Source organism: Narcine bancroftii, chromosome 13, assembly GCF_036971445.1.
Source record: "Narcine bancroftii isolate sNarBan1 chromosome 13, sNarBan1.hap1, whole genome shotgun sequence".
Lineage (NCBI taxonomy): Eukaryota > Metazoa > Chordata > Chondrichthyes > Torpediniformes > Narcinidae > Narcine > Narcine bancroftii.
In genome coordinates this window covers 1,621,830-1,643,900 of record NC_091481.1, presented here as the reverse complement: position 1 = coordinate 1,643,900, position 22,071 = coordinate 1,621,830, and the positions used below count along the sequence as shown (strand labels likewise).

The window sequence follows — 22,071 nt, the reverse complement described above, 5'->3', positions numbered from 1 at the left end:
CCCTCCCTCTCTCTCCCCTCCCTCCTCCATCTCCCTCCCCTCCCTCTCTCTCCCCTCCCCCTCTCTCCTCTCTCCCCCTCTCTCCCCCTCTCTCCCCTCCCCCCTCTCTCCCCCCCTCTCTCCCCTCCCCATCTCTCCCCCCTCTCCCCCCTCTCTCCCCTCCCCCTCTCCCTCCCCCTCCCCCTCTCCCTCCCCCTCCCCCTCTCCCTCCCCCTCTCCCTCCCCTCCCCCTCCTCCCCCCTCCCCATCTCCCTCCTCCCCTCCCCATCTCCCTCCTCCCCTCCCCATCTCCCTCCTCCCCTCCCTCTCTCTCCCCCCTCTCCCCTTCTCCCCTCTCCCCCTCTCCCCTCCTCCCCTCTCCCCCTCTCCCCTCCTCCCCTCTCCCCTCCTCCCCTTCTCCCCTCCCTCTCCCCCCTCCCCCTCCCCCTCCCCCCCCTCCCCCTCCCCCCTCCCCCCTCCCCCCTCTCCCCCCTCCCCCCTCCCCCCTCCCCCCTCCCTCACCCTCACCCTCCCCCTCACCCTCCTCCCACACCCTCACCCTCACCCTTCCCCCCCCCTCTCTCTCTCTCTCTCTCTCTCTCCACTTTCTCCTCCGACCCTCACGGTCCCAGCCTCACTCATTCAGCCGGACTCGGGGGAGGATGAACCGGACGGACCGAGCGCACCCTCCCCTTTAACAGACACCGCCCTTTAAAAGGCGTCGTGACGTCACGGCCATTTGTTTTCGGCCGACGGTGCGGAGACGATAGACGGTGAGTGAGGGAGTCCCTACCCCCTCTACCCCACCTCTAGCCTCCTCTACCCTCCCCTACCCCCCCTCTACCCTCCCCTCTACCCTCCCCTCTACCCTCCCCTACCCCTCTACCCTCCCCTATCCCTCTACCCCCTACCCCCACCCCCTACCCCCTACCCCCACCCCCCTCTACCCTCCCCACCCTCCCCTACCCCCTCTACCCTCCCCTACCCCTCTACCACCCAACCCCCCTCTACCCTCCCCTACCCTCTTACCCCCCACCCCAACCCCTCTTACCCCCCGCCCCCAACCCCTCTTACCCCCCGCCCCCAACCCCTCTTACCCCCGCCCCCAACCCCTCTTACCCCCCGCCCCCAACCCCTCTTACCCCCCGCCCCCAACCCCTCTTACCCCCCGCCCCCAACCCCTCTTACCCCCCGCCCCCAACCCCTCTTACCCCCCGCCCCCAACCCCTCTTACCCCCCGCCCCCAACCCCTCTTACCCCCCGCCCCCAACCCCTCTTACCCCCCGCCCCCAACCCCTCTTACCCCCCGCCCCCAACCCCTCTTACCCCCCGCCCCCAACCCCTCTTACCCCCCGCCCCCAACCCCTCTTACCCCCCGCCCCCAACCCCTCTTACCCCCGCCCCCAACCCCTCTTACCCCCCGCCCCCAACCCCTCTTACCCCCTCCCTTAAGCCTTCTCACCTATCCCACACCCCTTTCCCTAAATTACATTTCAAATAAATTAGTGCAGAACGAGAGAAAGTCAGGCAGTGTCTGGGGTTCACTGTCTGTTCAGGAATCTGATGGCGGAGGGGAAGAAGCCGTCCTTGTGCTGCTGGGTGTTCGTCTTCAGGCTCCTATACCTCCTTCCTGATGGTAGCAGTGTGAAGAGGGCACGGCCTGGGGGCTGGGGGTCCTTGAGGATAGAGGCTGCTTTCTTGAGACATCTCCTCTAGAAGAGGGGCTGATGCCTTCACAGGGAAGATTTTTGGTTTGGAAGGCTTAAGGTGTTGGAGGTCCATGGAAATGGAATGCAAACTTGCTCTGGCTGAATAGCCCCGTGCAATTCTATGCTTCCGTGTCCAAATGACGAGAGTAAAAGGATGTGAAAATTACGCTCTAATTGGATCACGCCCTGGGTGTTGTGACTGGTGTTGGGCACCAGGGAGTGAGAAATGATCAATGATGTGTCACTGGGCTCCCAGGGATTGAAGGACGAAGGGGTGATACACCTCAACCGGAAACGTCAATTGTCCCTGTGCCTCCACATCTGGTGTCAACCTGTGGAGGGGTTGCAGCAGCTCGTTTCTGACACAAAGTTTAGGATTGTCATAGTTGTACAGTTGGCCTTTTGGAGTGCTGTCTGTTTCTAAAACTCAGAAGTTTAAAGGTTAGTTTGAAGTTTTCCAGTAAGTTAAATTGAGTGAAACTGGGATTCTGGGACAATGGAGTTATTCTGGAGTGACTTTGGGAAACACGTCTATGTCAAAAGGTTGGGAGAAGTGATTGTCGATTGTAAGTAGATTGTGTTAACAAAGACCTATGAAAAAATCAGGGGAAATGATACTTTAGAGAGTGCACAGGAGATTTTCCAGGATGTTGCCTGGATTGGAGAACATGTTTTATGAGGCAAGGTTTGCAGAGCGAAGAAGGATGAGAGGAGATTTAATAGAGGTGTGTGAGAGTGGGCCATTGATAGGGTGGACAGCCAGCAGTTTTATCCTGGGGCGACAGTAGAAAACACCAGAGACCATCTGGAAAAGGTGAGGGGAGGAAAGTTTAGGGGAGATGTCGGGGGTAAGTTTTTTTTTGACACAAAGTGGTGGGTGCCTGGAATGTATTACCGGTGGTGGAGGAGGCTGGTACAATAGGGACATTCTAATTTTCCATGGATGTAAGGGGCTTTGGATGTGATATAGGAAAAATTAGAATGTCGTGGAGTAGGTTTATATAGGTCAATACAACATTGGCTGAAGGGCCTTACTGTAATGTTCTATGTTATGTTATCTGGCCAGGTTCATGGAGTTAGTTGGCACATTGTTGGATTGGATACAGACTGAGGGGAGCTTCAGAACTTAAGCAAAAAATATTTCAGGTGAATAGTTCTACGTGCTGAGATAAGCAAAGCATTTTTTAAAAATTGCTTGCTATCCAGGCAAGTCAAGCTGTGCAGTAGGTAGTGCAATAGTAAATAAGTGGGGTGACTGTGTGTGGAGCAGCGATACAATAAGTTAGGTAGTGCACAGAGTCGAGACAAGTACAGTTAGAAACATTGCAGGACATCACCTTAAAAAGCAGGGCATCCTGGAAGCATGTGGCCCGGGAGGCAGAGTTAGTAAGTTAGTAAAACCCAGCTGGTCTCTCAGCGTCCATAGGTGGTCAAGATAGATCACTGATGTTTCGGGCCCAAGTCCTTCTTCAAAGTATGAGTGAAAAAGCAAGCTGGCATCTTGACTAAAGGCTAGAGAGAGGGTTGGGTGGGGGGTGGGTGAGGGGGGGACGGGGAGGAGTCCAGACTAACAGCCAAAAGGATATGATCAGAGGAAAGGTGATAATTGATTTTGGCTCCGTGAAAGGAGACAGAGGGAAAAGGAGAGAGGGAACTAGAGGGAAGAAGATGGGGAAGAGGTGGGGGGGGGCTCTTAATGGAATCCGGAAAAGTCCAGTTGGGGGGCCCCAGGCAGAAGATGAGGTGTTGTTCCTCCAATTTGTGGGTGGTCTCAGTCTGGCAGTGCACGAGACTCGAGGCAGAGTTAGCTCCAGGTTGGTTCCTTTGGAATCTGAACCTCACCACAGTCTGCTGGAAGAACTCAGTGGGTTGATCACCTTCAGTGGGAGACAAAAGAAGGGTCCACATTGCTGGGTGGAACTTCATTCCAAAGAAACCCCATTTGTAAAGTCCTGGCAGATCGACTTCTGCTTTGTTAGGCTCTTCTTGTGGTTTTTTAAAAAAATCCCCCTGTGGCTTTTTTACCTAAGAGCACTGGAAATCTCAAGAGAACAGATGTCAACAATGAGCACAATTGACAAGTGTGAAAAACATTTTTGTAAACTGAATTTTTCAGTGGAATCCAGGTAGATGTGCATTCTGTGACCATTTGCTTTATCAAGAACACTGTTCTTACAAAAGTTTTCTTGTTACCTCAGCTAATGTTAGGCCAATTCAGCATGGGGCAAGCCCTATGGCCCACAATGTCAGCACGGAACATGATGCCCATATAGTGCTTGAGAATAATTCCAGCCATGAACCCTTCCAGCCTAATTATCCCAACTCCTGTATGTTTTGAAGGGTGGGAGGAAACACACACAGACACGGGGAGAACATACAAACTCCTCACAAACAGTGCCGGATTTGAACATGTCAGTCTTATTTTCTCAGAGACCCCTGGATTCTTCCCACACTACTGCAGATTGTAGGCCTATCTAGGGTATGGCAACTAGGGCACAGACCCTGGGTGCCACTTGAAGGGGGATGCCACTGTCGTCGCCTTGCCCTCCCAATATCCAAGTCACTAGCAGGACTAGCCCAAATCAGATTCCATCCCACTTGAGCGCCCCGGAGTGCTGCTCTCGGCAGGCATCTCATCAGACCCCTTCGAGGCCGTTCCAGCACGCAAGGGGGACCTGGCAGCGGCTCAATGTCGGATCAATGACCAAAATGGCTTTCTTCCCTACCCATAACCCTCCACGCAACTGAACTGCTCTGCCAGCGAGGGAAATGCAGAGCGGTTCCAGCTGCATGGGGGAATTATGGGGAGTGAAGATGGGCATTTTTCCCATTGAGCTGCTGGCACCGATGAGTGGCCAGGTGAGGTGCCAGAGGCCAGACGGTCAGCAGGGCTGTCACAGCCTGCCCTGGCTGCGCGCTATGACAGTACCTCATCGGCTGCTCATATCATGTCTCGGGCAGCACGGTTGGCGTGTAGCAGTTTTTTGAGTGGTTTTATCATGAGGGAGGCACAATGTCAGTGTTTGCCCTGGGGCACCACTTTACCTAGATATGCCACTGCTGCAGTTACATGTAACTCTGCAAACCGATTTGGCAATGGTTAGTCAAGTGGTTAAATAGTAAGAGAATGTCTGAGGGCTAGTACTTTCAGCAGTTTTGTTGGTATATTGGATCTTCTGAAGTCAAGGCTCTTGACTGTGACTGTGTAGGTCGAGATGAAACAAGAATGTGAGAAACTGTCTTGTCGCTGCTATTCAAACATTTTAATTTAATTTCTCGGAAGATGATGGTGGAAACTTCAGTGCATGTTCTGCTTTTGCATGTGACCTGCAGTTTGTGCCAGGAACTGTAACCGTTGCACCCTGCCTTGATTTGCTGACATGCACTGCACGTCCGCTGAGGTAATCCAAAAGTTGTAGACGCTCAATCTACAGAACAATAAAAAAAACAGCAAGTACCAGGTCAAATCTGATCTGTAGGAGCAGTATGTATTTCAGAGAGAGGACAACCAGAGATGACTTTGTTCCCACAGACATGCCCTGGCTGCAAGATCAAGTTCATTGTCACGTATACTGAGAGACAGTGAGAAAGTTTGTTTCATGAGTCCAGCTTCTCAACCTGCTGAGGGTTTCCAGCATTTGGTTCTTATTTTCCAATTCCATGACATAGCACTGCAGTATCTAGGTCTTGATTTCAGTGAACAGTTCGGGGAGGAGCTTCTCCAGGAATAAACTCTGAATAATAAATCCAGCTGCTCCATGAGGCTAAAAAGTAAAACCACGACACTGGAGAAATTCAGCAGGTCAAACAGTGTCCTTTAGCAAAGATAAAGATACAGAACCAACGCTTGGGTCTTGAGCCCCTCATCAAGGTATGGACGAAATGTTGGTAGGTGTTCAAATAAAAGGGGGAGGGGGAGGAGCACAGTCCCCCAAGCAGGAGGTAATAGGTGGAGAAGGGAGTGAGGGCACAGCAGCAAACGGCGGTGGGGGCTCAGAATGGGAGCGGGTGGAGAGCTGGAGGAAGGAAGATGGGGAAGGGAGGGAGAACGGGGAGTCGTCTAGCAGAAACCGGAGAGTTTGATGTTAACGCCATCTGGTTGGAGAGGACCCAGACGGAATATAGGTGTTTCTCCTCCAAATTACAGATGCTCTTGGTTTGACAGTGCATGAGGCCACGGACAGACATGTCAGTGCGGGTGTGGGGGGCAGAATTTAAGTGGTTGTCCATTGAGAGGTTCCTGTAATTCAAGTCAAAATCCTGCTTCAGAACTGAGAAAGGTATTAAAGGGAAGCTGCCACAGTCACTGGGGAAATCTCGTGCAGAACTGACCAGATTTTATCTGTTTTAGATAATCAGTAATACGTCTTCCGGCCCACAAGGCCACGCTGCAAAAATACACCCATGCGTCCAATTGTCTTACCCTTTACGTCACTGGAACATGGGAGAAAGCCCACGTGGTCGTGGGGAGAACGTGCAAACGCCTTACAGTCAGTGCATTTATAATTTATCTTCAGAAACATAATCCAACATGTTCTTTGTCAAAATGCTAATTTTCACAGTGTATATGCACTGAAATTCATGCTGTAGCCCACAAGTACTTCGATAAAAAATAATCTACAGAAGTAACTAAAGAAAATTACAAAAAAAATCTATAATTAACAACTACCAAGTAAGCTGAATTCAATTAAAAAGAGACCAGAAGAGTCAAAAAAGAATTGTTTGCTGTGAAGAAAATTGGATAATTGAAGTTTCATTTGCCTGCTGTTCTCTTTCGTGATGTTTCCCTATAACAATATATTTATTTGAAAAATGTAATGGTTTATTAGAAGATATAATTTGACTTTGATTCTGCCTGCTCTTGGGAGACTGTCCATTTCTGTTTCTTGTGATGTGTGAAGTCGAATGGCAGCAATGGGTGTATTTATTCTAAATGGCTCATCTTTGACATTTCAGGAAAATTCACCATGAAAACCAAGAGAAAATAAAAGCATTTGAAGTGCTTTACATCAGATGTCTCCAAGAGAATAACTTTTTTCCCACAATGTGCTTGGGATAAATGGTTAAGGAGCTCTGCTGAGATTTGGTCTGCTTGAAAGTATATTGTGTAAAGTTGCAATGGATGAATATGGGACGCGGTCATATGGGACAAGTGGACAAGACAACAGGCCCTTATTTGGAGAGACATCAGCAAGGGTAAGAGGGTTGGTCATGATCTCCAGTCTCTCAATTCCAGCACAGGCCAAATTAGTCTATTTGACTCACTCAAGCACCAGGAAACCTTACATTTCTTTTTATTAAGTTCCTAATTGAAATGGTTGATTTGTTTTAAATGAATAATGTTCTTCAGGTGAAAGTCGACAGTTATCTGATGTATCCCTGAGCTCATTACGGATGATTGCTGTATATATGTGTATAATAGTCGATATCGAGTAAAAGTCGACTCCCTATTTTTGGCCCTGAGCACCCCCCCATCGCGTTCCTGACTGCCCGTCCACCCCAACTGCTGTCTCTTGCCCAGGCCTCGGCTGCCTGTCCATCCAAGTTCCCGCCTCAGCCACCCACCCATCTGATCTCCTGTTGCCCTGGCCACCATCTCTCGCCTAGTCCCTGCCCACTTACTGGAGTTCCTGATGCCCCGACCGGCATCTCTCACCCAGGCCCTGGCCGCCCGCTGGAGCCCCCGATGCCCCGAACGTGGACTTACTGCCTTGTCCCGGCCATCCGAGCTCCTGACGCCTTGAACGACGCTGGTCAAAAATAGAATGTGTGTAGTAGTCGACCAGCTAAATTTCATCCTAAAGATTGGTCCACAAAACTGGACTATTACATGAGTATATATGGTAAAGTGTATTTAATTTTGATAACAATCCATGAAGAAGGGCACATTATGTCATTAATTTTTATTTTCAGAACCAGGTGCACGGACAGTTTTGATTCTTATTAAGTGTTTTTTGGGCTTGATAAAGAAGATGAACTGTATTCAAAACAATTTATTTTTAGATTATGAAACTAACACAAAAATTTACAGTTATTCTCAACAGAGAACAAAACAAATCTTTGTAATCTTGTAATATTTGGAATTGACATTTCATTTCAAACTTTCAAATATTAATAATTTTAAATTAGATAAATTATTTTCAATTCTGAGTCCTAACAAAGTATTTCAAGAAAGGGAGGGAAGATTGAAGCAGTAAGATCAAAAATCTGAAAAACTTTGAATGAACATGTTCAAAAGTACATGAAATTCTGCAATAATACTGTCCCCATTTCTTATTAAGTTCAAATGTCAGTCGAAGAACGAGTTGGTGCTGATTTGGAGTTTACAGTGATATAGTGAATCACTTCCTGTGCGAAAGATGTGTGATTCCACCATCCCATTTGATATTTCCTTTTCTTGATCCTTTGTCTTTGCACAAAATGTAATGCCTCTTCCAAGCTGAACCTCAAGTAAAAACACCATGCTGGAGGTCAAACTGTGTCCTTTATACAGCAAAGATGAAGATGCAGGACCAACGTTTCGGGCTTGAGCTGTTCACCAAGGTTGGGTCAAAATGTCGGCAGGCGCACAAACAAAATGGTGGGGGAGGGGGCGGGGCAGAGGGAGGAGCACAGTCCTACAGGCAGGAGGTAATAGGTGGAGAAGGGAGGGGGGCACAGTAGCAAGCAGAGGGAAGGGGATGGCTCTGTGAATGGAGAGGGAAGTGAGTGGAGAGCTGGAGGAAAGGAGTCCAAGGGATGGGGAAGGAAGAGAGAGAACAGAGAGTGGGCTAGCAGAAACCGGAGAAGTCGTTGTTAATGCCGTCCCAAATGGAAAATTTATTAGGCATTATTCCTCCAATTTACAGGTGGGCACCTGCCTATATTTCACTCATCCCTTGATGAAGGGGCTCAAGCCCAAAACTTTGGTTCTGCATCTTCATCTTTGCTCTGTAAAGTACAGAGTTTGACCTCCTGAGTTTCTCCAGCATCGTGTTTTTACTCTAACCACACCGTAGGCAGACTTTTGTGTTTGGTGAAGTTTCTCTCTGTCCATTGTTTGGATCCTGTCTCGAGCCTTCACTGCCTGTGGTTCCACTTGGATCAGTGTTGGATCATCCCTCTAAGGACTTTAGAGTATCCTTGTTCAATTCTGGTAGTTGTGTTCTTTATGTTTTAGTCAACTTTGTAGTTGACTTTTAATGGATTATTTTGTATAAATGTTTGAAGTTCCCTTCTCTCCTGAACTTGGTAGTGTGTGATGGTTATTATTTAATGTTTATTTAAGTTTGAAATTATGGGTTTGTCTGCTTTGGCTGTTGTCGGGAAGGAATGTCAGACAATTGTAACGGGTTTGTAAATGCTTGTTTGCAAAGTTACACAGAGAACCTGCAGCATTATTTAGGCCCTTCGGCCCACAAAGTTGTGCTGAACATGTCCCTACCTTAGAAATTACAGGGCTTACCCATAGCCCTCTATTTTTCTAAGCTCCATGTACCTATCCAAAGACCCTATCGTATCCACCTCCACTACCGTTGCTGGCAACCCATTCCATGCACCCACCACTCTCTACATTAAAAAAAACCTAAAATTAGTCGCTTTTTTAAAAATAGTGTCCAAAATATCCAATGTGGATGCACTTGGGGTGCAGTAAGAGATTTTCTGTTCCTTAAGGCCAGTTCTATTATAAAGTGAATCCCCGGGTAATGAAACACACAGAAATGCTGGAGAAACTCAGCAGATCTTGCAGCATCCATAGGGGGTAAAGATATATTACTGACCTTTCAGGCCTGAGCCAAGGTGTTAATTGGACATGGAGAGGAGGCCAGGAGAGCAGAAAGGTGAGAATTGATTGTGCGGGTGGGAATTGGCTCTGTGAATATAGAGCTGGGGTAAGAGAAAGAGAGTTCGAGGAAAGGAGAGATAGGGAGAGATGGGAAGGGTGGAGGGAAGCTAATAGAAACTGGACATGTTTATGCCATCCAGATTGAGGGTGCCCAGAAGGTAGATGAGGTGTTGTTCCTCCAATTTGTGGGTGCTTTCAGTCTGGCAGTACACAAAACCATGGACAGACGTGTCAGCAAGGGAATGGGATGGAGAATTGAAATGGGTGATCACTGGTTCAACCCCAAAACTGTATAATATTTCTTGATAATATTTCATGTTCATGGATGCTGCAAGACTGGCAAACTTGTAAATGGAATTGGAATTGTGCCTGGCCCCACAGACATGGTTGTATAATGAGTAGAGCAATGGGTTAAGCACGTATCCTTGGGGTGAACCTGTGTTGATAATCAGAGAGGAGGAGATATTGATTCCAATTCATACTGATTGAGGTCTTCCAATGAGAAAGTCAAGGGTCCAGTTGCAGAGTGGGGTTACAGAGGCTGAGAGTTTGTAGCTTCTCGACCAGAGCTGAGGGAATAATGGTATTGAAGGGTGGGCTGTCGTCAATGAAGATTAGCCATATGCAGTTGTTTTTGAGATGGTCCAGAGCTGAGTGGAGAGCCAGCGATATTGCATCTGCTGTGGATCGATTGTGACGATAGGTGAATTGCAGTGGGTCCAGATCTGTGCTTAGGTACGTGTTAATTCTGGCCATGACCAGCCTCTCAATGCATTTCATCACAGTAGAAGTTAGTGCTACTGGACTGTAGTTGTTGCGGCAGCTCACGCTGATCTTCTTGGTACCGGGATGATTAATGTCCATATGAAGCAGGTGGGAACCTCTAACTGCAGCAACGAGAGGTTGAAAATGTCTGTGAACACTCAGGCTAGTTGGTTGACACAGATTTTCAGTCCCCTGCCAGGTACACCGTCAGAGCCTGACACCATGCGAGGTCACCTTTCTGAATGATATTCTGACATCACCCTCAGGCAGCACAGGGTCCTCAGCCTTTTCAGGGGTTTTAGTAGACACTGTTTGGTTCTTCTCTCAAAGCAGGCATAGAAAGTGTTTGGTTCATCAGAAAGTAAAGCAACTTCGAGGGGAACAGGTTGATGTTGTATATTTGGATTTCCAGAAGGCGTTTGATAAGGTGCCGCACAAGAGATTTATCAATAAGATCCAGGTGAATGGAGTCGGGGGAAATATACTGGCAGGGATTGAGGATTGGTTAACTGACAGAAGGCAGAGAGATGGGATAAATGGGTATTTTTCTGATTAACAGACAGTGGTAAGTGGGGGGTCGCAGGGGTTGGTGTTGGGCCTGCAGGTATTCACCATTTACGCTGATGATGTGGAAGAGGAACAGAGTGTCGTGTAGCCAAGTTTGCAGATGAAACTAAACTGAGTGGAAAAGCAAATTGGACAGAGGATATGGAGAGGCTGCAGGAGGATATAGTTAAAGTAGGTGAGTGGGTAAAGGTCTGGCAGATGGAGTCCAATGTTAGTAAATGCGAGGTCAACCATTTTGGTACGAAAAATAGGAGAGCATATTATTTAAATAGTGAAAAACTGCAGCCTGTTGTAGTGCAGAAGGACTTGGGAGGGCTTGTGCATGAATCACAAAAAAGTTGGGTTGCAGGTTCAACAGGTTATTAAGAAGGCAAATGGAATGTTGGCCTCATCACAAGAGGAATTGAATTCAAGAGCAGGGAGGTCATGTGGCAACTGTACAAGGTCCTGGTGAGGCCGCACCTGGAGAACTGTGTGTAGTTCTGGTCTCCATACTTGAGGAAGGATAGACTGGTCTTGGAGGCAGTCCAGAGGAGGTTCACCAGGTTAATCCCAGAGATGAGGGGGGTTGACCTGGGATTAGATTCACGAATTCAGAAGACTGAGAGGAGATCTTGTAGAAACATATAAAATTATGAGAGGGATAGAAAAGATAGAGGCAGAAAAATTGTTTTCACTCGTAGGTGAGACCAGATCTAGGGGACACCGCCTCAAGATTCAGGGGAGTAGATTTAAGACGGAGACGAGGGAAAACTGTTTTTTCCCAGAAAGTCGTGAATCTGTGGAATTCTCTATCCAGGGAAGCAGATGAGGAGACTTCATTAAACATATTTAAGGTTCTGTTAGATTTTTACATAAAAATGGAATTAATGGATATGGGGAAAAGGCAGGTAAGTGGAGTTGAGTCAGTGATCAGATCAGCCGTGATCTCAATGAATGGAGGAGGAGGCTCGATGGGCCAGATGGCCGACTCCTGCTCTTATTTCTTATGTCCATTGCAGCCATCTATAGTGTGTGCCCTCGCTTTGTAGGCCTGCACTCACTGCCACAGCTGGCATGTCTCTGTCTCTAGCTTCCTCCGGAATTGCCACTTTGCTTCAGAGCTGGACTTCCAATCCCCAGCCTTAAACGCCTTCAGCAGGTTGAGAATTCTCTGATTCATCCAGGGCTTCTGGTTGGGGAACACATGGTTCATGACTCTCTATTCTCCTGTATGTTTCTAAATGATGAAAAATATTATTTACAAAAAAAAAATCCCCCAGATGCTTACAGATTGAAGCAATATTGAGTGGAATTTAAATGCTTTGAATGTAGCTTGAGATTTTTCATGTTCTCATTTTCTTTCAGGATCGAATTATCAACTTTGTTTTTGGTGTCTTCACCGCCGTGTTTCTCATAGTAAGTACCAAGAGTTTGAATCTTAGCAGCTCTCTATCAGTAGTGATTCTTTAGCACCATCTACGAATGTTCTGTTTGCAATAATTGGCAAAATGAAGGCAAATGCTAAATCCTCTCCATTGACAAAATGGATTGGTTAAGAAGAGAAACCATATTTATTGGGAGAGAACCTCAGCAGGTCAAGATAAAGACACAGGATCAAAGTTTCAGGCTTGAACATCCACAGGGAGAGCAAACAAAATGATAATTTCAGGAGATGACCTTTCTTCAGAACTGGGATAACAGAAAGTAACGTTTGATTTCCAGAGAAGGGCAAGGGGAGGGGAGAGCAAAGGGAAGATCAGTGATAGCCTGAAGATCAAGAGAGACTGGACAGTACTACAAGTAGTGGCAGTGGTCACTGTGAAAGCTTTATGATTGCAGCCACTCTGTCCGGTAGAGTGATAAGTAGATGAATTCGGACAATAAATGCTTAAACTCAGATGTGTAGGGAGCTTTTGGAATATAGGGTAGTTTGCTGGATCAAGCATCAGGGTGGGGAAGTTGCCTTGTATAACATGTCACACTGAATCCTCAGCTCTGCTCAAGTCTGTTACTGTAAAAATGATCTGTTATGGCAGGAAACCTGCGAGAGTCTGCAATGGACCCAGGAGCTGAGTGTATGGACTCCATCTTCTGGGGTGTCAGTGGCCATTGATGACTGGTTGTTGACTTCAACAGGGTCAGCGTTCTGTCTCCTGGGCAGTCACAGCAGATTATAGATGGCATTAACATCGACTTCTCCGGTTTCTGCTAGCCCACTCTCTTCTTCTCCATCCCTCTCTTCCTCCAGCTCTCCACCCCCTTCCCTCTCTTTTCACAGAGCCATCCCACCCCCCTGTTTGCTGGTGTGCCCTCCCTCCCTCCCTTATCCATCTATTACGCCCTGGTTTTGAGTCCGTGCTTGTGCCCCTCCCCCCAACCATTTTGTTCAGGTGCCTGCCGACATTTTGCTCATACCTTGATGAAGGGCTCAAGCTCGAAACGTTGGTTGTGTATCTTTGCTCTATAAAGTACACTGAGCTGCTGAGTTTCTCCAGCTTCGTGTTTTTACTCCAACCACAGTGTCTGCAGACTCTCGCGTTTTACTTTTATGGGCAGAAGGACAGCACTGTTATTCTGCAAGGACCAATCCATTTAGACTGGTGCATCTCTATCTGAGCTTGTGGTGTGATCCCTCTCACTAATGGAACCTGTTCTTGATTTGTCTTAAATGTGTACCTCTATCTTTAACACTATCCTGCAGTTTGGCTTTTCTGCTTCCACGACCTCTTTTATGATTGACTTGCCTGGATAGCGCACATAACACTACAGCTTGGTAGAGATGACAGTAAACAATTCAACACTTTTTCTTCTCTGGGATCTTTCGTCTCTGGAGCTAGAAGAGTGATGAAATTAAACATGGGTAGGTCTTTTAAAGGAGTTTTGCTTTAGTTTTACAAGGGGCTCAGTAAAAGCTCACACCTGAAGTACATGTGGGTGTTTTTAAAAGGGTGTACATGCGTGGAGGCAGTAGAGAAAAAAGTTAAATAGATTGCTTCCTGGGTTAAGAGGCACCACCTCTTAAAGGTGACCTTGTTGGAGAGATGCTCATGATGGTGCTGGCTGAGTTCACAATTCTCTGTAGCTTGTTTCTGATCTGTGCATTGGTACCTCTGTACCAGACTGAAGGAAAGATCGTGACGCCTGTTGATTCTCATCTGCTCCTTAACATCTGCATGTGGCTTCCTTTGCCAAGATTTACATCTCTCTACACAGATGGGCCTGACCTGCTGAGTCCCTCCAGCTTTTTTCAGTTCACTCGAGATTCCTTCTGCAACTTTTGTTTCTCCAGCGAGTGGTGACCACAGTGGCTTCTCTGCCAGCGGTCCCGTAAGGAAAGAAGACGTGCAGTCGACTGGCCACTCCTCCCTTCATCTGCAGAGGCACAGTGTTAACTGTTTTTCTTCTCTCTCCACAGATGAGTGCTTCCAGCCTTCTGTTTTTATTTCAGATTTCGAGCAACTGCAATTTTAATCTTTAATCCAACCTTGCCCTGTTGCTTCTTTTTGGAACAAATCCTTTTGACTTTTCTGCACCATGTGATGAGTTTGAATTTTTGATGAGTACATTATTCTCTTCACACTGTTCTCCCTGAATGTTAAGAGTCACAGATGTCCAGCTCTTACCTTGACCTTGGAGATACTATTGAAACTCCATTTCCGCTCCATACAGTTGGTTTGCTCAATGCTGAACTTTTTGGTACCTCTGAGTCTAATTTTAAAACCTCTCCTTGTACTTCAATCAATTTTTTCAATTGTCTTCTCTAATCTCATTCTCTTCTTTATCCAACCCCATTCACCACCCCCCAAAAAAAAACTGTCTTGTAAGCAATGCATTTTCAAGATGGAGAGAGCTTTGCTTTTTATGTAAACTTTAATTGACAAGGTGTGTGTTTTGGAAGTTGAGCATGTTGGAAGAGTCTATGGGCCCAGACACGTTCAAACTAAAGAGCTGACAGCAGAAATCAAACCCCTTTTTAAGTTGCAGAGAGTAAAGCAAAGTGTTAGGGATCAAGTGGAAATGAGGGAGACTGAAAGTCAGCTGTTGAACATTGCAGCACAGAAACAGGCCCCTTTGGCCCTTCTAGTATGTGCTGAACTATTGTTCTGTCCTACTGACCTGCACCCAGTCCTTATCCCTCCCATCCATGTACCTGCCCAAATTCTTCTTCAATGTTAAAATTGAGCCTGCATTCACTACCTCAGATGGCAGCTTGTTCCACACTCAATACTTTGATGTAATAAAGACCAATATGCCAAAAGCTCTCTTTACAACCCTATCTACCTGTGATATTTCTTTCAGGGAACTATGAGTCTGTATTCCTAGATCCCTGTTCTACTGCACTCCTCAGTGCCCAACCACTCACTGTGTATGTCATACCAAATAGTCCTTCCAAATAGAGATGGTGCTGGCTGAGATCTGTGTGAAGGTGACTCAACCAGGAAAAATGAAAGAAGTGAATGGAAAATTGTCACCCTGGGCTACAGACACTGCACTCGGTGTTTGACGTTGGTGTATGGTTGAACAGGCCGGGGCAGATTTGGAAGGAGGGAGGGCAAAGAGATAACATTGACAATCAAATATTTTTATTTGGAATGTTGTTGCTTTGTGTCAAATCAATCCTTGCTTATAATCCATCTTATTGTTTGCTTTACTAATTTCATCTTGTAGGTAACGGTGATTAGTGCGATTGTTTTCCCTCAATTACCTCCAAAGCCACTGAATATTTTCTTTGTTTTCTGCATTTTACTGAGCTGCGTCTCGATTGGTGTTCTTGTAAGTATCATGACTTTCAACTCTCCTTTGAGTAATGGTAATTCAATACCGTTGACATTACATTTAGAGATCACTTTCCTGTGGAGGCAGAAGGGTGTGTTCTGTACATGATTGTGCACTAAAGAAATGGAGCAAATGATTTGGAGATGATGCCTTCTGTTTGACTTTGTGGTGGTTAACTATTCTTGGTCACACGGCCATCTGAAAAGGCAGGGAAATTTGTACAAGGGTACGAGTGTTGCTAAATCGACCTGAGCTGTGAAATGGGACAGAGCTGCCATATACTTGGTGCCAATGAGGACAGCACTGTTGTGAATCAATGGCACAAACTGTGGTCAGCACTGTTTTGTAAGGCATACATTAAGGTAAAGGTCCAGGAAACCTGTACCAAAAATTTAATGATTGGAGTGAAGCAATAAAATAGCAAATTTCAAAACTAGATCTTACAAGTGCAGTTGTGATAAAGCTGAATGGATTTTAAAATGTAGTCAATCATTTTGTATTTACTTAGATTTTGGAAAGGGATGGGTAATAATTCAAATTACATTTTGAAATGCTAAGCTAACTTGTGGGGTGAATGGGCAGTAGCAGCTGTTCTGAGATGTTCTCCCAGCACCTGACTACCTTTGGAGCCTTGGTCCTTTTAGCTCTGCTACAGTGGTCCACAGCTCCAAACAAACAAGGGGATGTGAAATTAGTGAACCAGGGCAGATAGAGAGAGGTGCTGCCAACACAAAGAAAATATAGATAAAATGCCCGTGGCATCAAAATGATTAAAGCAAATATTTTGAAGCCCATTACACTTAATGAAAATTCAACTGTGGGGAAAGGTCGATACGACAGCAGCAAAATAAATTGGTGGGAAAAGGCAGATTTAATGTAGTCTGAAGAAAAGTTTGAGAGTGGGGAGATCAATGGTCTCTCTTGACAGTCAGTCAGCTTCTGCAAGAGTTCCTTTATAATGTAAGAAATAGGAGTTGGCCGTCAAGCCTGTTCCGTCATTCAATGAGATCACGGCTGGTCTGATGATCGGCTCATCCCCACCTACCTGCTTTTTCCCTTAATTCCCCTATGATGTAAAAATCTATCCAACCTTGTCTTAAATATATTTACTGAGGTCGCCTCCATTGCTTCAATGGGCAGCGAATTCCAAGGATTCACTACCCTCCTCATCTCCATCCTGAATCTTGAAGTTCTGCCCTGTAGTTCTGGTCTCGCTCTCTTCACCCCCCTCCCCAAGGAAACCATTTACTTACCTTATCTATGCCTTTCATAATTTTTCTTCTAAATTCCAGCAAGAACAGTCCCAGGCAACTCGATCCCATAAGCTAACCCCCTCATCTCTAGAATCAACTTGGTGAACCTCCACTACATCACCTCTGAGGCCAGTACATCCCTCTTCAAGTAAAGAGACCAGAACTTTACGACAGGAAAAGAAGCTCAGGGTTGTATGTACTCTTGACGATAAAAATGAAAGCTTGCAAATCCTGCCCTCAGAAACCTTTTGACTTGGAGTAATTTTCTTGTCACTGCACTAAATTTGTATTTTTCAGATTTGGTGGTATCGCCAAGGGGATTTGGAGCCTAAATTCCGCAATCTCATCTACTACAATTTGGTCTCCATCAGCCTGCTGTGCATCTGTGCCAACCTGTACTTTCACGATGTAGGGAAATGATTTCACCGCACTCAGGAGAGAATTTGTGTCTGTGCCCTGCTTCAAAATGGAGGCATCACCAAGGACGTGTTTAGAAGAAAGATTGTGAATTTTGGTCTGCACACTGCAAGGCGACGTTTTGTGCAGGTGGAGTGAGCTTCAGATGGTCACGTTGAACTGGATGTCTCCTTCGGAATGCTAGAAATATTTTCTAAAGTAAATTTTAAAACTTTGCACTAAATGAACATTCCAGACTTGCCAATGTTTTGAAATACACACATTTCTCTTTTTGTAAGGGTGTTTTCTTCCTGAAATCAGTTTTTTTAAAATTACATAAAGCACTGGAACTTTATTCTGTTTCAACAAAGTATTTCACAAAGTAGAAATTAAGATACTGCAAGACAAATTTTTATTTTGTCTTAATTAATGAATGAATGACTGCACTATGCAACTACTTGCTCTACTGAGTTTGTACAATAAAATGATCTAGCCAAACCAAGACTGAACTTGTACTAGACAACACAACTGGAAAAAAGCATTTACTTTGTTTTAAAGAATAAATAGTAATAAAATAATTTATATACATTGGACATACTATGCTTTGTTTATTTGTGCATAAAAATAAGTTGAATGCTGAGTATCTTGTGGAGGTTTCACAACTGGAACTCTGCTATTGTGCAGAGTTCTTCAGGTGCAGCTTCTGACATATCTCGGGAACTGACTGCGTCTTGTTTTCGAGGTTGGTGCAACTAGGATGCTCTTGTTCTCCATCCCCCAGATGAGATATTCCAGCATCTCATTCCTTGCATCCTCCAGGGTCACAGCAAGATGGATGGAACATTCGAACCACCGTGCATCCAGTGGCTGAATGTGCGTGCGTCACAGCCTTTGTCCCATTACACAGCCCAATGTGCTTCAAGGCTTTTTTGGGTTTGAAGAATAGGACAAAATGTAAGCTGTGACGATTTTAACATTTGAAACTTCGCCTGTTAACATTTTTTTAAAAACTCTTCCATTTCAGCTTCTCAACTGATTAAATCTTCTGTCAACCTTTGAGAGCAGTCGGGGGAAGGGTGATGTATTTATTAAATGTACAGTTTTCTTGGCACAAGGTCATATTTAGTAAATATATGCACCCAAAATTTTGAAATTGATTGATAATTCTATTAACCATCTCATTTTGTCTTTTGAAGGCAGCACCATGAAAGTATTAGGATTCCTTGGTCAATGTTCATCCAACAGTGAATAAGCAGCATTGCTCATTGACCATTGCAGTTCTGCGGGAGGGGCTTTCCTTAGTCCTCATGATCTGGGCTTTCCAAGGCCGAGCCAATGGTGTCTGAGCAGACTCCTTGGGTTTGTAAAATAGGATCTGCAAAGAAGACATAACAGTGGCTCAATCCTTCAAGGTTTTAAAAAAATTTCTAAAGGAAGTTAAAAACACTAGAACGAGGTGAGAATCAAGTTTTATGACATTATTGCATTTGACTAAAGGGGGCCAACTGACCAGCATTGTCCACAGTTGTCTTGCCTTCCACAAGACAGTGCAGTTTCCCTTTCTGGCTCTGACGTGCACCCCTTGGAGTTCACCATGCCTGGCTCAAGGCTGAGAAATTGCCTCAGGTGCCAATTAGCTAAGATATGAAACCAGTTGAGAGACAAAGGGGCAGAATAGTTTACCAACATTACATCCATGGAGCTTGGAAAATACGCACAAAACCAATGTATGAAAGGTGAATGTTAAGAAAGCTGGTAATTTAATTTTTTTGGAAGAGATTTTTCAGACACGAGAGTTGCAGATGCTGGAATCTGGAGCAAAAAAAAAACAGCAGGAAGAGGTCAGCAGGCCGAGCAGCAAATTGTGGACAGTTTGCAGATCCATTGGCAACTCCAGGATTTTACATGAGCAAAGTTTGTGAAAGTTTAGAGGTTAATGATTCAGTACTCCCCAATTGGCATGTCATAATTATTAAGCAGTTATTTTAAAATATTCTGAAAAATTTGTACTTTGTCACACAAGGTGGCATTTTAGTACTCAAAATGTAATTATTCTTAATCAAACTCTAGCCCTCAAAGACCAATTTCTTGGCGTTAATATTTCAAAATAAAAGCACGCCATTGGAAACATCAGTTGGTCAGGCAGCATCTGTGGAGAGAGTTCCCAGACAGTTTCCTGAAGTGCTATTTTTCCAGATGCTGACTATCTTGTATATTTCCTTCAATCCCTACTCTCATTCATTCCCCTGCAGGAAGACTTCAATACCCTTTGTTTCTTTGAGTGCAGATCTGATCAGTAACCTCTTGTTTCTTGTGCTGAGTTATACGAATGAACCACCCCTCCTTTCTCACCCCTGTAGATTGACTACCTTCCCTCTCCCAGTTCCGATGCAGGTTCTCGACAGGACAACACACTGTCACCCTCCAGTTGGCTGGCTTTGTGCTTTCAGGTACCCATGCAGCTAATGGTGCAACTGGGTTTGCCAAATAGAAATTTGTCTGCTTCCCAGCACAGAACTGGGTATGGTGGCAAAGTGCCTACACATCACCAGCCCATACCCTGGGACACATTGTGGATGCATTACATGAATGGTAAAATGAGAAATGCAAAGCAAGATTTTGGAGATCACCAGTGCAAGGTGCTGCAGAAGCAAATTAGCATGTTAAAACACAAAAATGATGGAGGAACTCAGCAGGTCTTGCATCATCCATAGGAGGTAAATACATAGAACCAACATTTTGAGTCTGAGCCCTTAAGGTATGAGATTTAAAAAGTATGTGAAACATGGAAGTTTGTAGTAAAAACACAATTTCTGGAGGAACTCTGCCTGTCTCAATGTCCATAGCAGACAGACAGATATACTGTTTCAGCCTGAGCCCTTAAAGGTAAAAGCAGGTTGGCCACTGAGAGATCCACGCTGTTGTGGCAGACCGAGCCAAGGTGCTCAAAAGGCAGGGAAGGGAAGAATGCACAAGGGACAAAAGGTGTTAATTGAGTAGGGATGGAACAAGAGAGGTAATTCAGGCACCTGTCTGCTTTTTACTTGTACCTTGAAGGGGTCAGGCTCGAAACACACATCTCTACCTCTTCTGGACACTGTGAGACCTGCCAGTTCTTCCAGCATTTCTGGGTTTTTACTACAATCATAGCATTTGCAGCCTTTCATGTCTCACTCAATTTGCACGTTAACCACGTCGCTGGGATTCCTTACCGGTCAGTGTCGATAATGGCAAAACAGAATCATTGTCGATGTCATCTGCTGACTGCATAAATCGGTGATCCGGGGGAACAATCAATGTCGTTTCTTCATCAATGCCTGCTTCTATATTGGAAGATACCAGAGCCTGGCAAAAGGAAGAGTTGGGAGATGTTACTTTTATAACTTGCTTGTTAGGACATGGAGATCAGTGACAGAGCTATCGTGTCCCCAGTTGTCCTTGAGAAGATGATGGTAAACCAGACACTGGGAGATGATCACTGCCTGATACCTTGGCAATGGGAATGTTATTGCAGAACATTATTCCGGTCTTGCTGTGTGCAGGCTTGAGCGGAGGAGTTGTGAATGGCATTGAACATTGAGCAATCAGTGAAGGTGCCCATTTCTGACCTGTGATAGAGCTCACTAGTGCTAAATGCAAGGTAGCATGATGGATTGGATTTGGAAGCGGCCACACCTGGACAATTATCAAGACTATCAGATAGATGTCAGTGTTGGGCCTGACTGGTACAGAACACAGGAATTTGAAAACATGTCCTTCCAGGTTCCTGCAGCTTCTTCCTTGCTGTTTTCAGTCTCTTCAATGGGCCCCTCTCTCATTAGTAACACAATGCTGCCCTTGCATTAACTACACATTTCCCTCTGAAACATCATCTGTATAATTCAATGATGGTTTGGCCTGCCTGTTGATTATGTGCTGTGTGATTGGCAAACTAACAGGAAAGCGTGCCAATTTTAACCTGTTTTTTTACCTATTTGCTTTCTGGGATTTTTTTTTAACCAGTTGCTTGAATTCTGGACAACAGGGGTTTTACTGTATCTCTTTTCCTGTTTGGGCATATTGTAATCAATTTATACTGTTCTAGTAGATGCATCTAATATATCAGTCAGGCAGGAGCAAGTAGGAATGTCAGTGCATCTGTACTTGTGTATATGACAATATTCTCATCATCATCTCACCAAATCAGAACTTGATTTCCAGAGAGCTCTTACCTCAGTGGCATAAGCACCACTTAGATCAGACCGCACTTCAACTCCCTGTCGGAGATCTGTCTCGTTAATGTTTACATCTGAGCCCATCATATCGTCACCAGTGTCACAGTTCAGGCTCCCTGGGCCAATCTCTGTCTCAGTGAGGGCTGTCTCTCTGGTGCTTTGGTCTCCGGTTAACTTAGCCTGATGGAGATCAGTGTAGGCAGTAGTTCCGAGTGCACTAGACTGGTGTCCAGTCAGAGCTGCGTGTTCCATTTCGCCACCCACCGTCAGCTCTGCCTGCGTTATAGAGGAAGTGATGTCGTCAGTGGCGACTGCGTGGATGATCACACTGGGATGTGCCACTTGTACACTGACGTTTTCACTGGTGCCGTGGAGCAGAGTTTCTGACTGTGGAGACACAGCACAATTGGCTGGATTAATAAATGCTTTCACCCAGCAACTGGCTGAAAAGTCCTGAACTTCATCCTTCAGAGAATTGAATATTAAATTAAAGGTCAAACACGAAAGTCTTTGAAGTAAAAACACAATGTTGGAGAAACTCAGCAGGCCAATCAGTGTCCTTCATATCCTAAAGATACAGAACCAATGTTTCGGACTTGAGTAAA

General features: G+C 45.5%; 2 protein-coding genes across 9 annotated transcripts in view; one reads left to right on the top strand and one right to left on the bottom strand.

The window, feature by feature from the left end:
- Window positions 1–555: 555 nt before the first annotated feature.
- tmem243b (transmembrane protein 243, mitochondrial b) lies at window positions 556–17,845 on the top strand. 4 transcript variants are annotated; one of them, XR_011348260.1, is made up of 6 exons: window positions 556–752; window positions 6,645–6,884; window positions 12,193–12,243; window positions 15,496–15,600; window positions 16,896–17,048; window positions 17,154–17,244. XR_011348260.1 is itself a non-coding variant. In XM_069909595.1 (6 exons), the coding sequence occupies exons 3-6, from the start codon at window positions 6,807–6,809 to the stop codon at window positions 17,274–17,276; spliced, it is 357 nt and encodes a 118-aa protein (XP_069765696.1). In that variant the 5' UTR covers window positions 560–752; window positions 6,040–6,178; window positions 6,645–6,806; the 3' UTR covers window positions 17,277–17,845. The 4 variants fall into 4 exon arrangements, 3 of the variants coding, with proteins under 3 accessions (XP_069765696.1, XP_069765694.1, XP_069765695.1); XM_069909595.1 differs by lacking the exon at window positions 16,896–17,048 and adding an exon at window positions 6,040–6,178 and having other exon boundaries at window positions 560–752; window positions 17,154–17,845; XM_069909594.1 differs by lacking the exons at window positions 556–752; window positions 16,896–17,048 and adding exons at window positions 5,200–5,559; window positions 6,040–6,178 and having other exon boundaries at window positions 17,154–17,845.
- dmtf1 (cyclin D binding myb-like transcription factor 1) overlaps window positions 17,642–22,071 on the bottom strand; it is a 50,655-nt gene continuing 46,225 nt past the window's right edge. For 3 of the 5 annotated variants that reach the window (XM_069909589.1, XM_069909588.1, XM_069909592.1), the window contains 3 exons: window positions 21,464–21,853; window positions 20,465–20,597; window positions 18,697–18,889 (listed from right to left, as the gene is read on the bottom strand). In XM_069909589.1, the coding sequence (XP_069765690.1) occupies window positions 18,744–18,889; window positions 20,465–20,597; window positions 21,464–21,853 (669 nt within the window). In that variant the 3' untranslated portion in view covers window positions 18,697–18,743. Of the gene's footprint in view, window positions 18,628–18,695; window positions 18,890–20,464; window positions 20,598–21,463; window positions 21,854–22,071 lie in introns of those variants that run through there. The other 2 variants (XM_069909590.1, XM_069909591.1) reach the window with 2 other exon arrangements.

Bases quoted from the DNA above. Each gene is read 5' to 3' on its own strand.
- tmem243b (XM_069909593.1), top strand. From the start codon at position 6,807: ATGGATGAATATGGGACGCGGTCATATGGGACAAGTGGACAAGACAAC. The intron at 6,885-12,192 runs GTAAGAGGGTTG...ATTTTCTTTCAG, and splicing joins TTGGAGAGACATCAGCAAGG to GATCGAATTATCAACTTTGT. The intron at 12,244-15,495 runs GTAAGTACCAAG...TTCATCTTGTAG, and splicing joins TCACCGCCGTGTTTCTCATA to GTAACGGTGATTAGTGCGAT.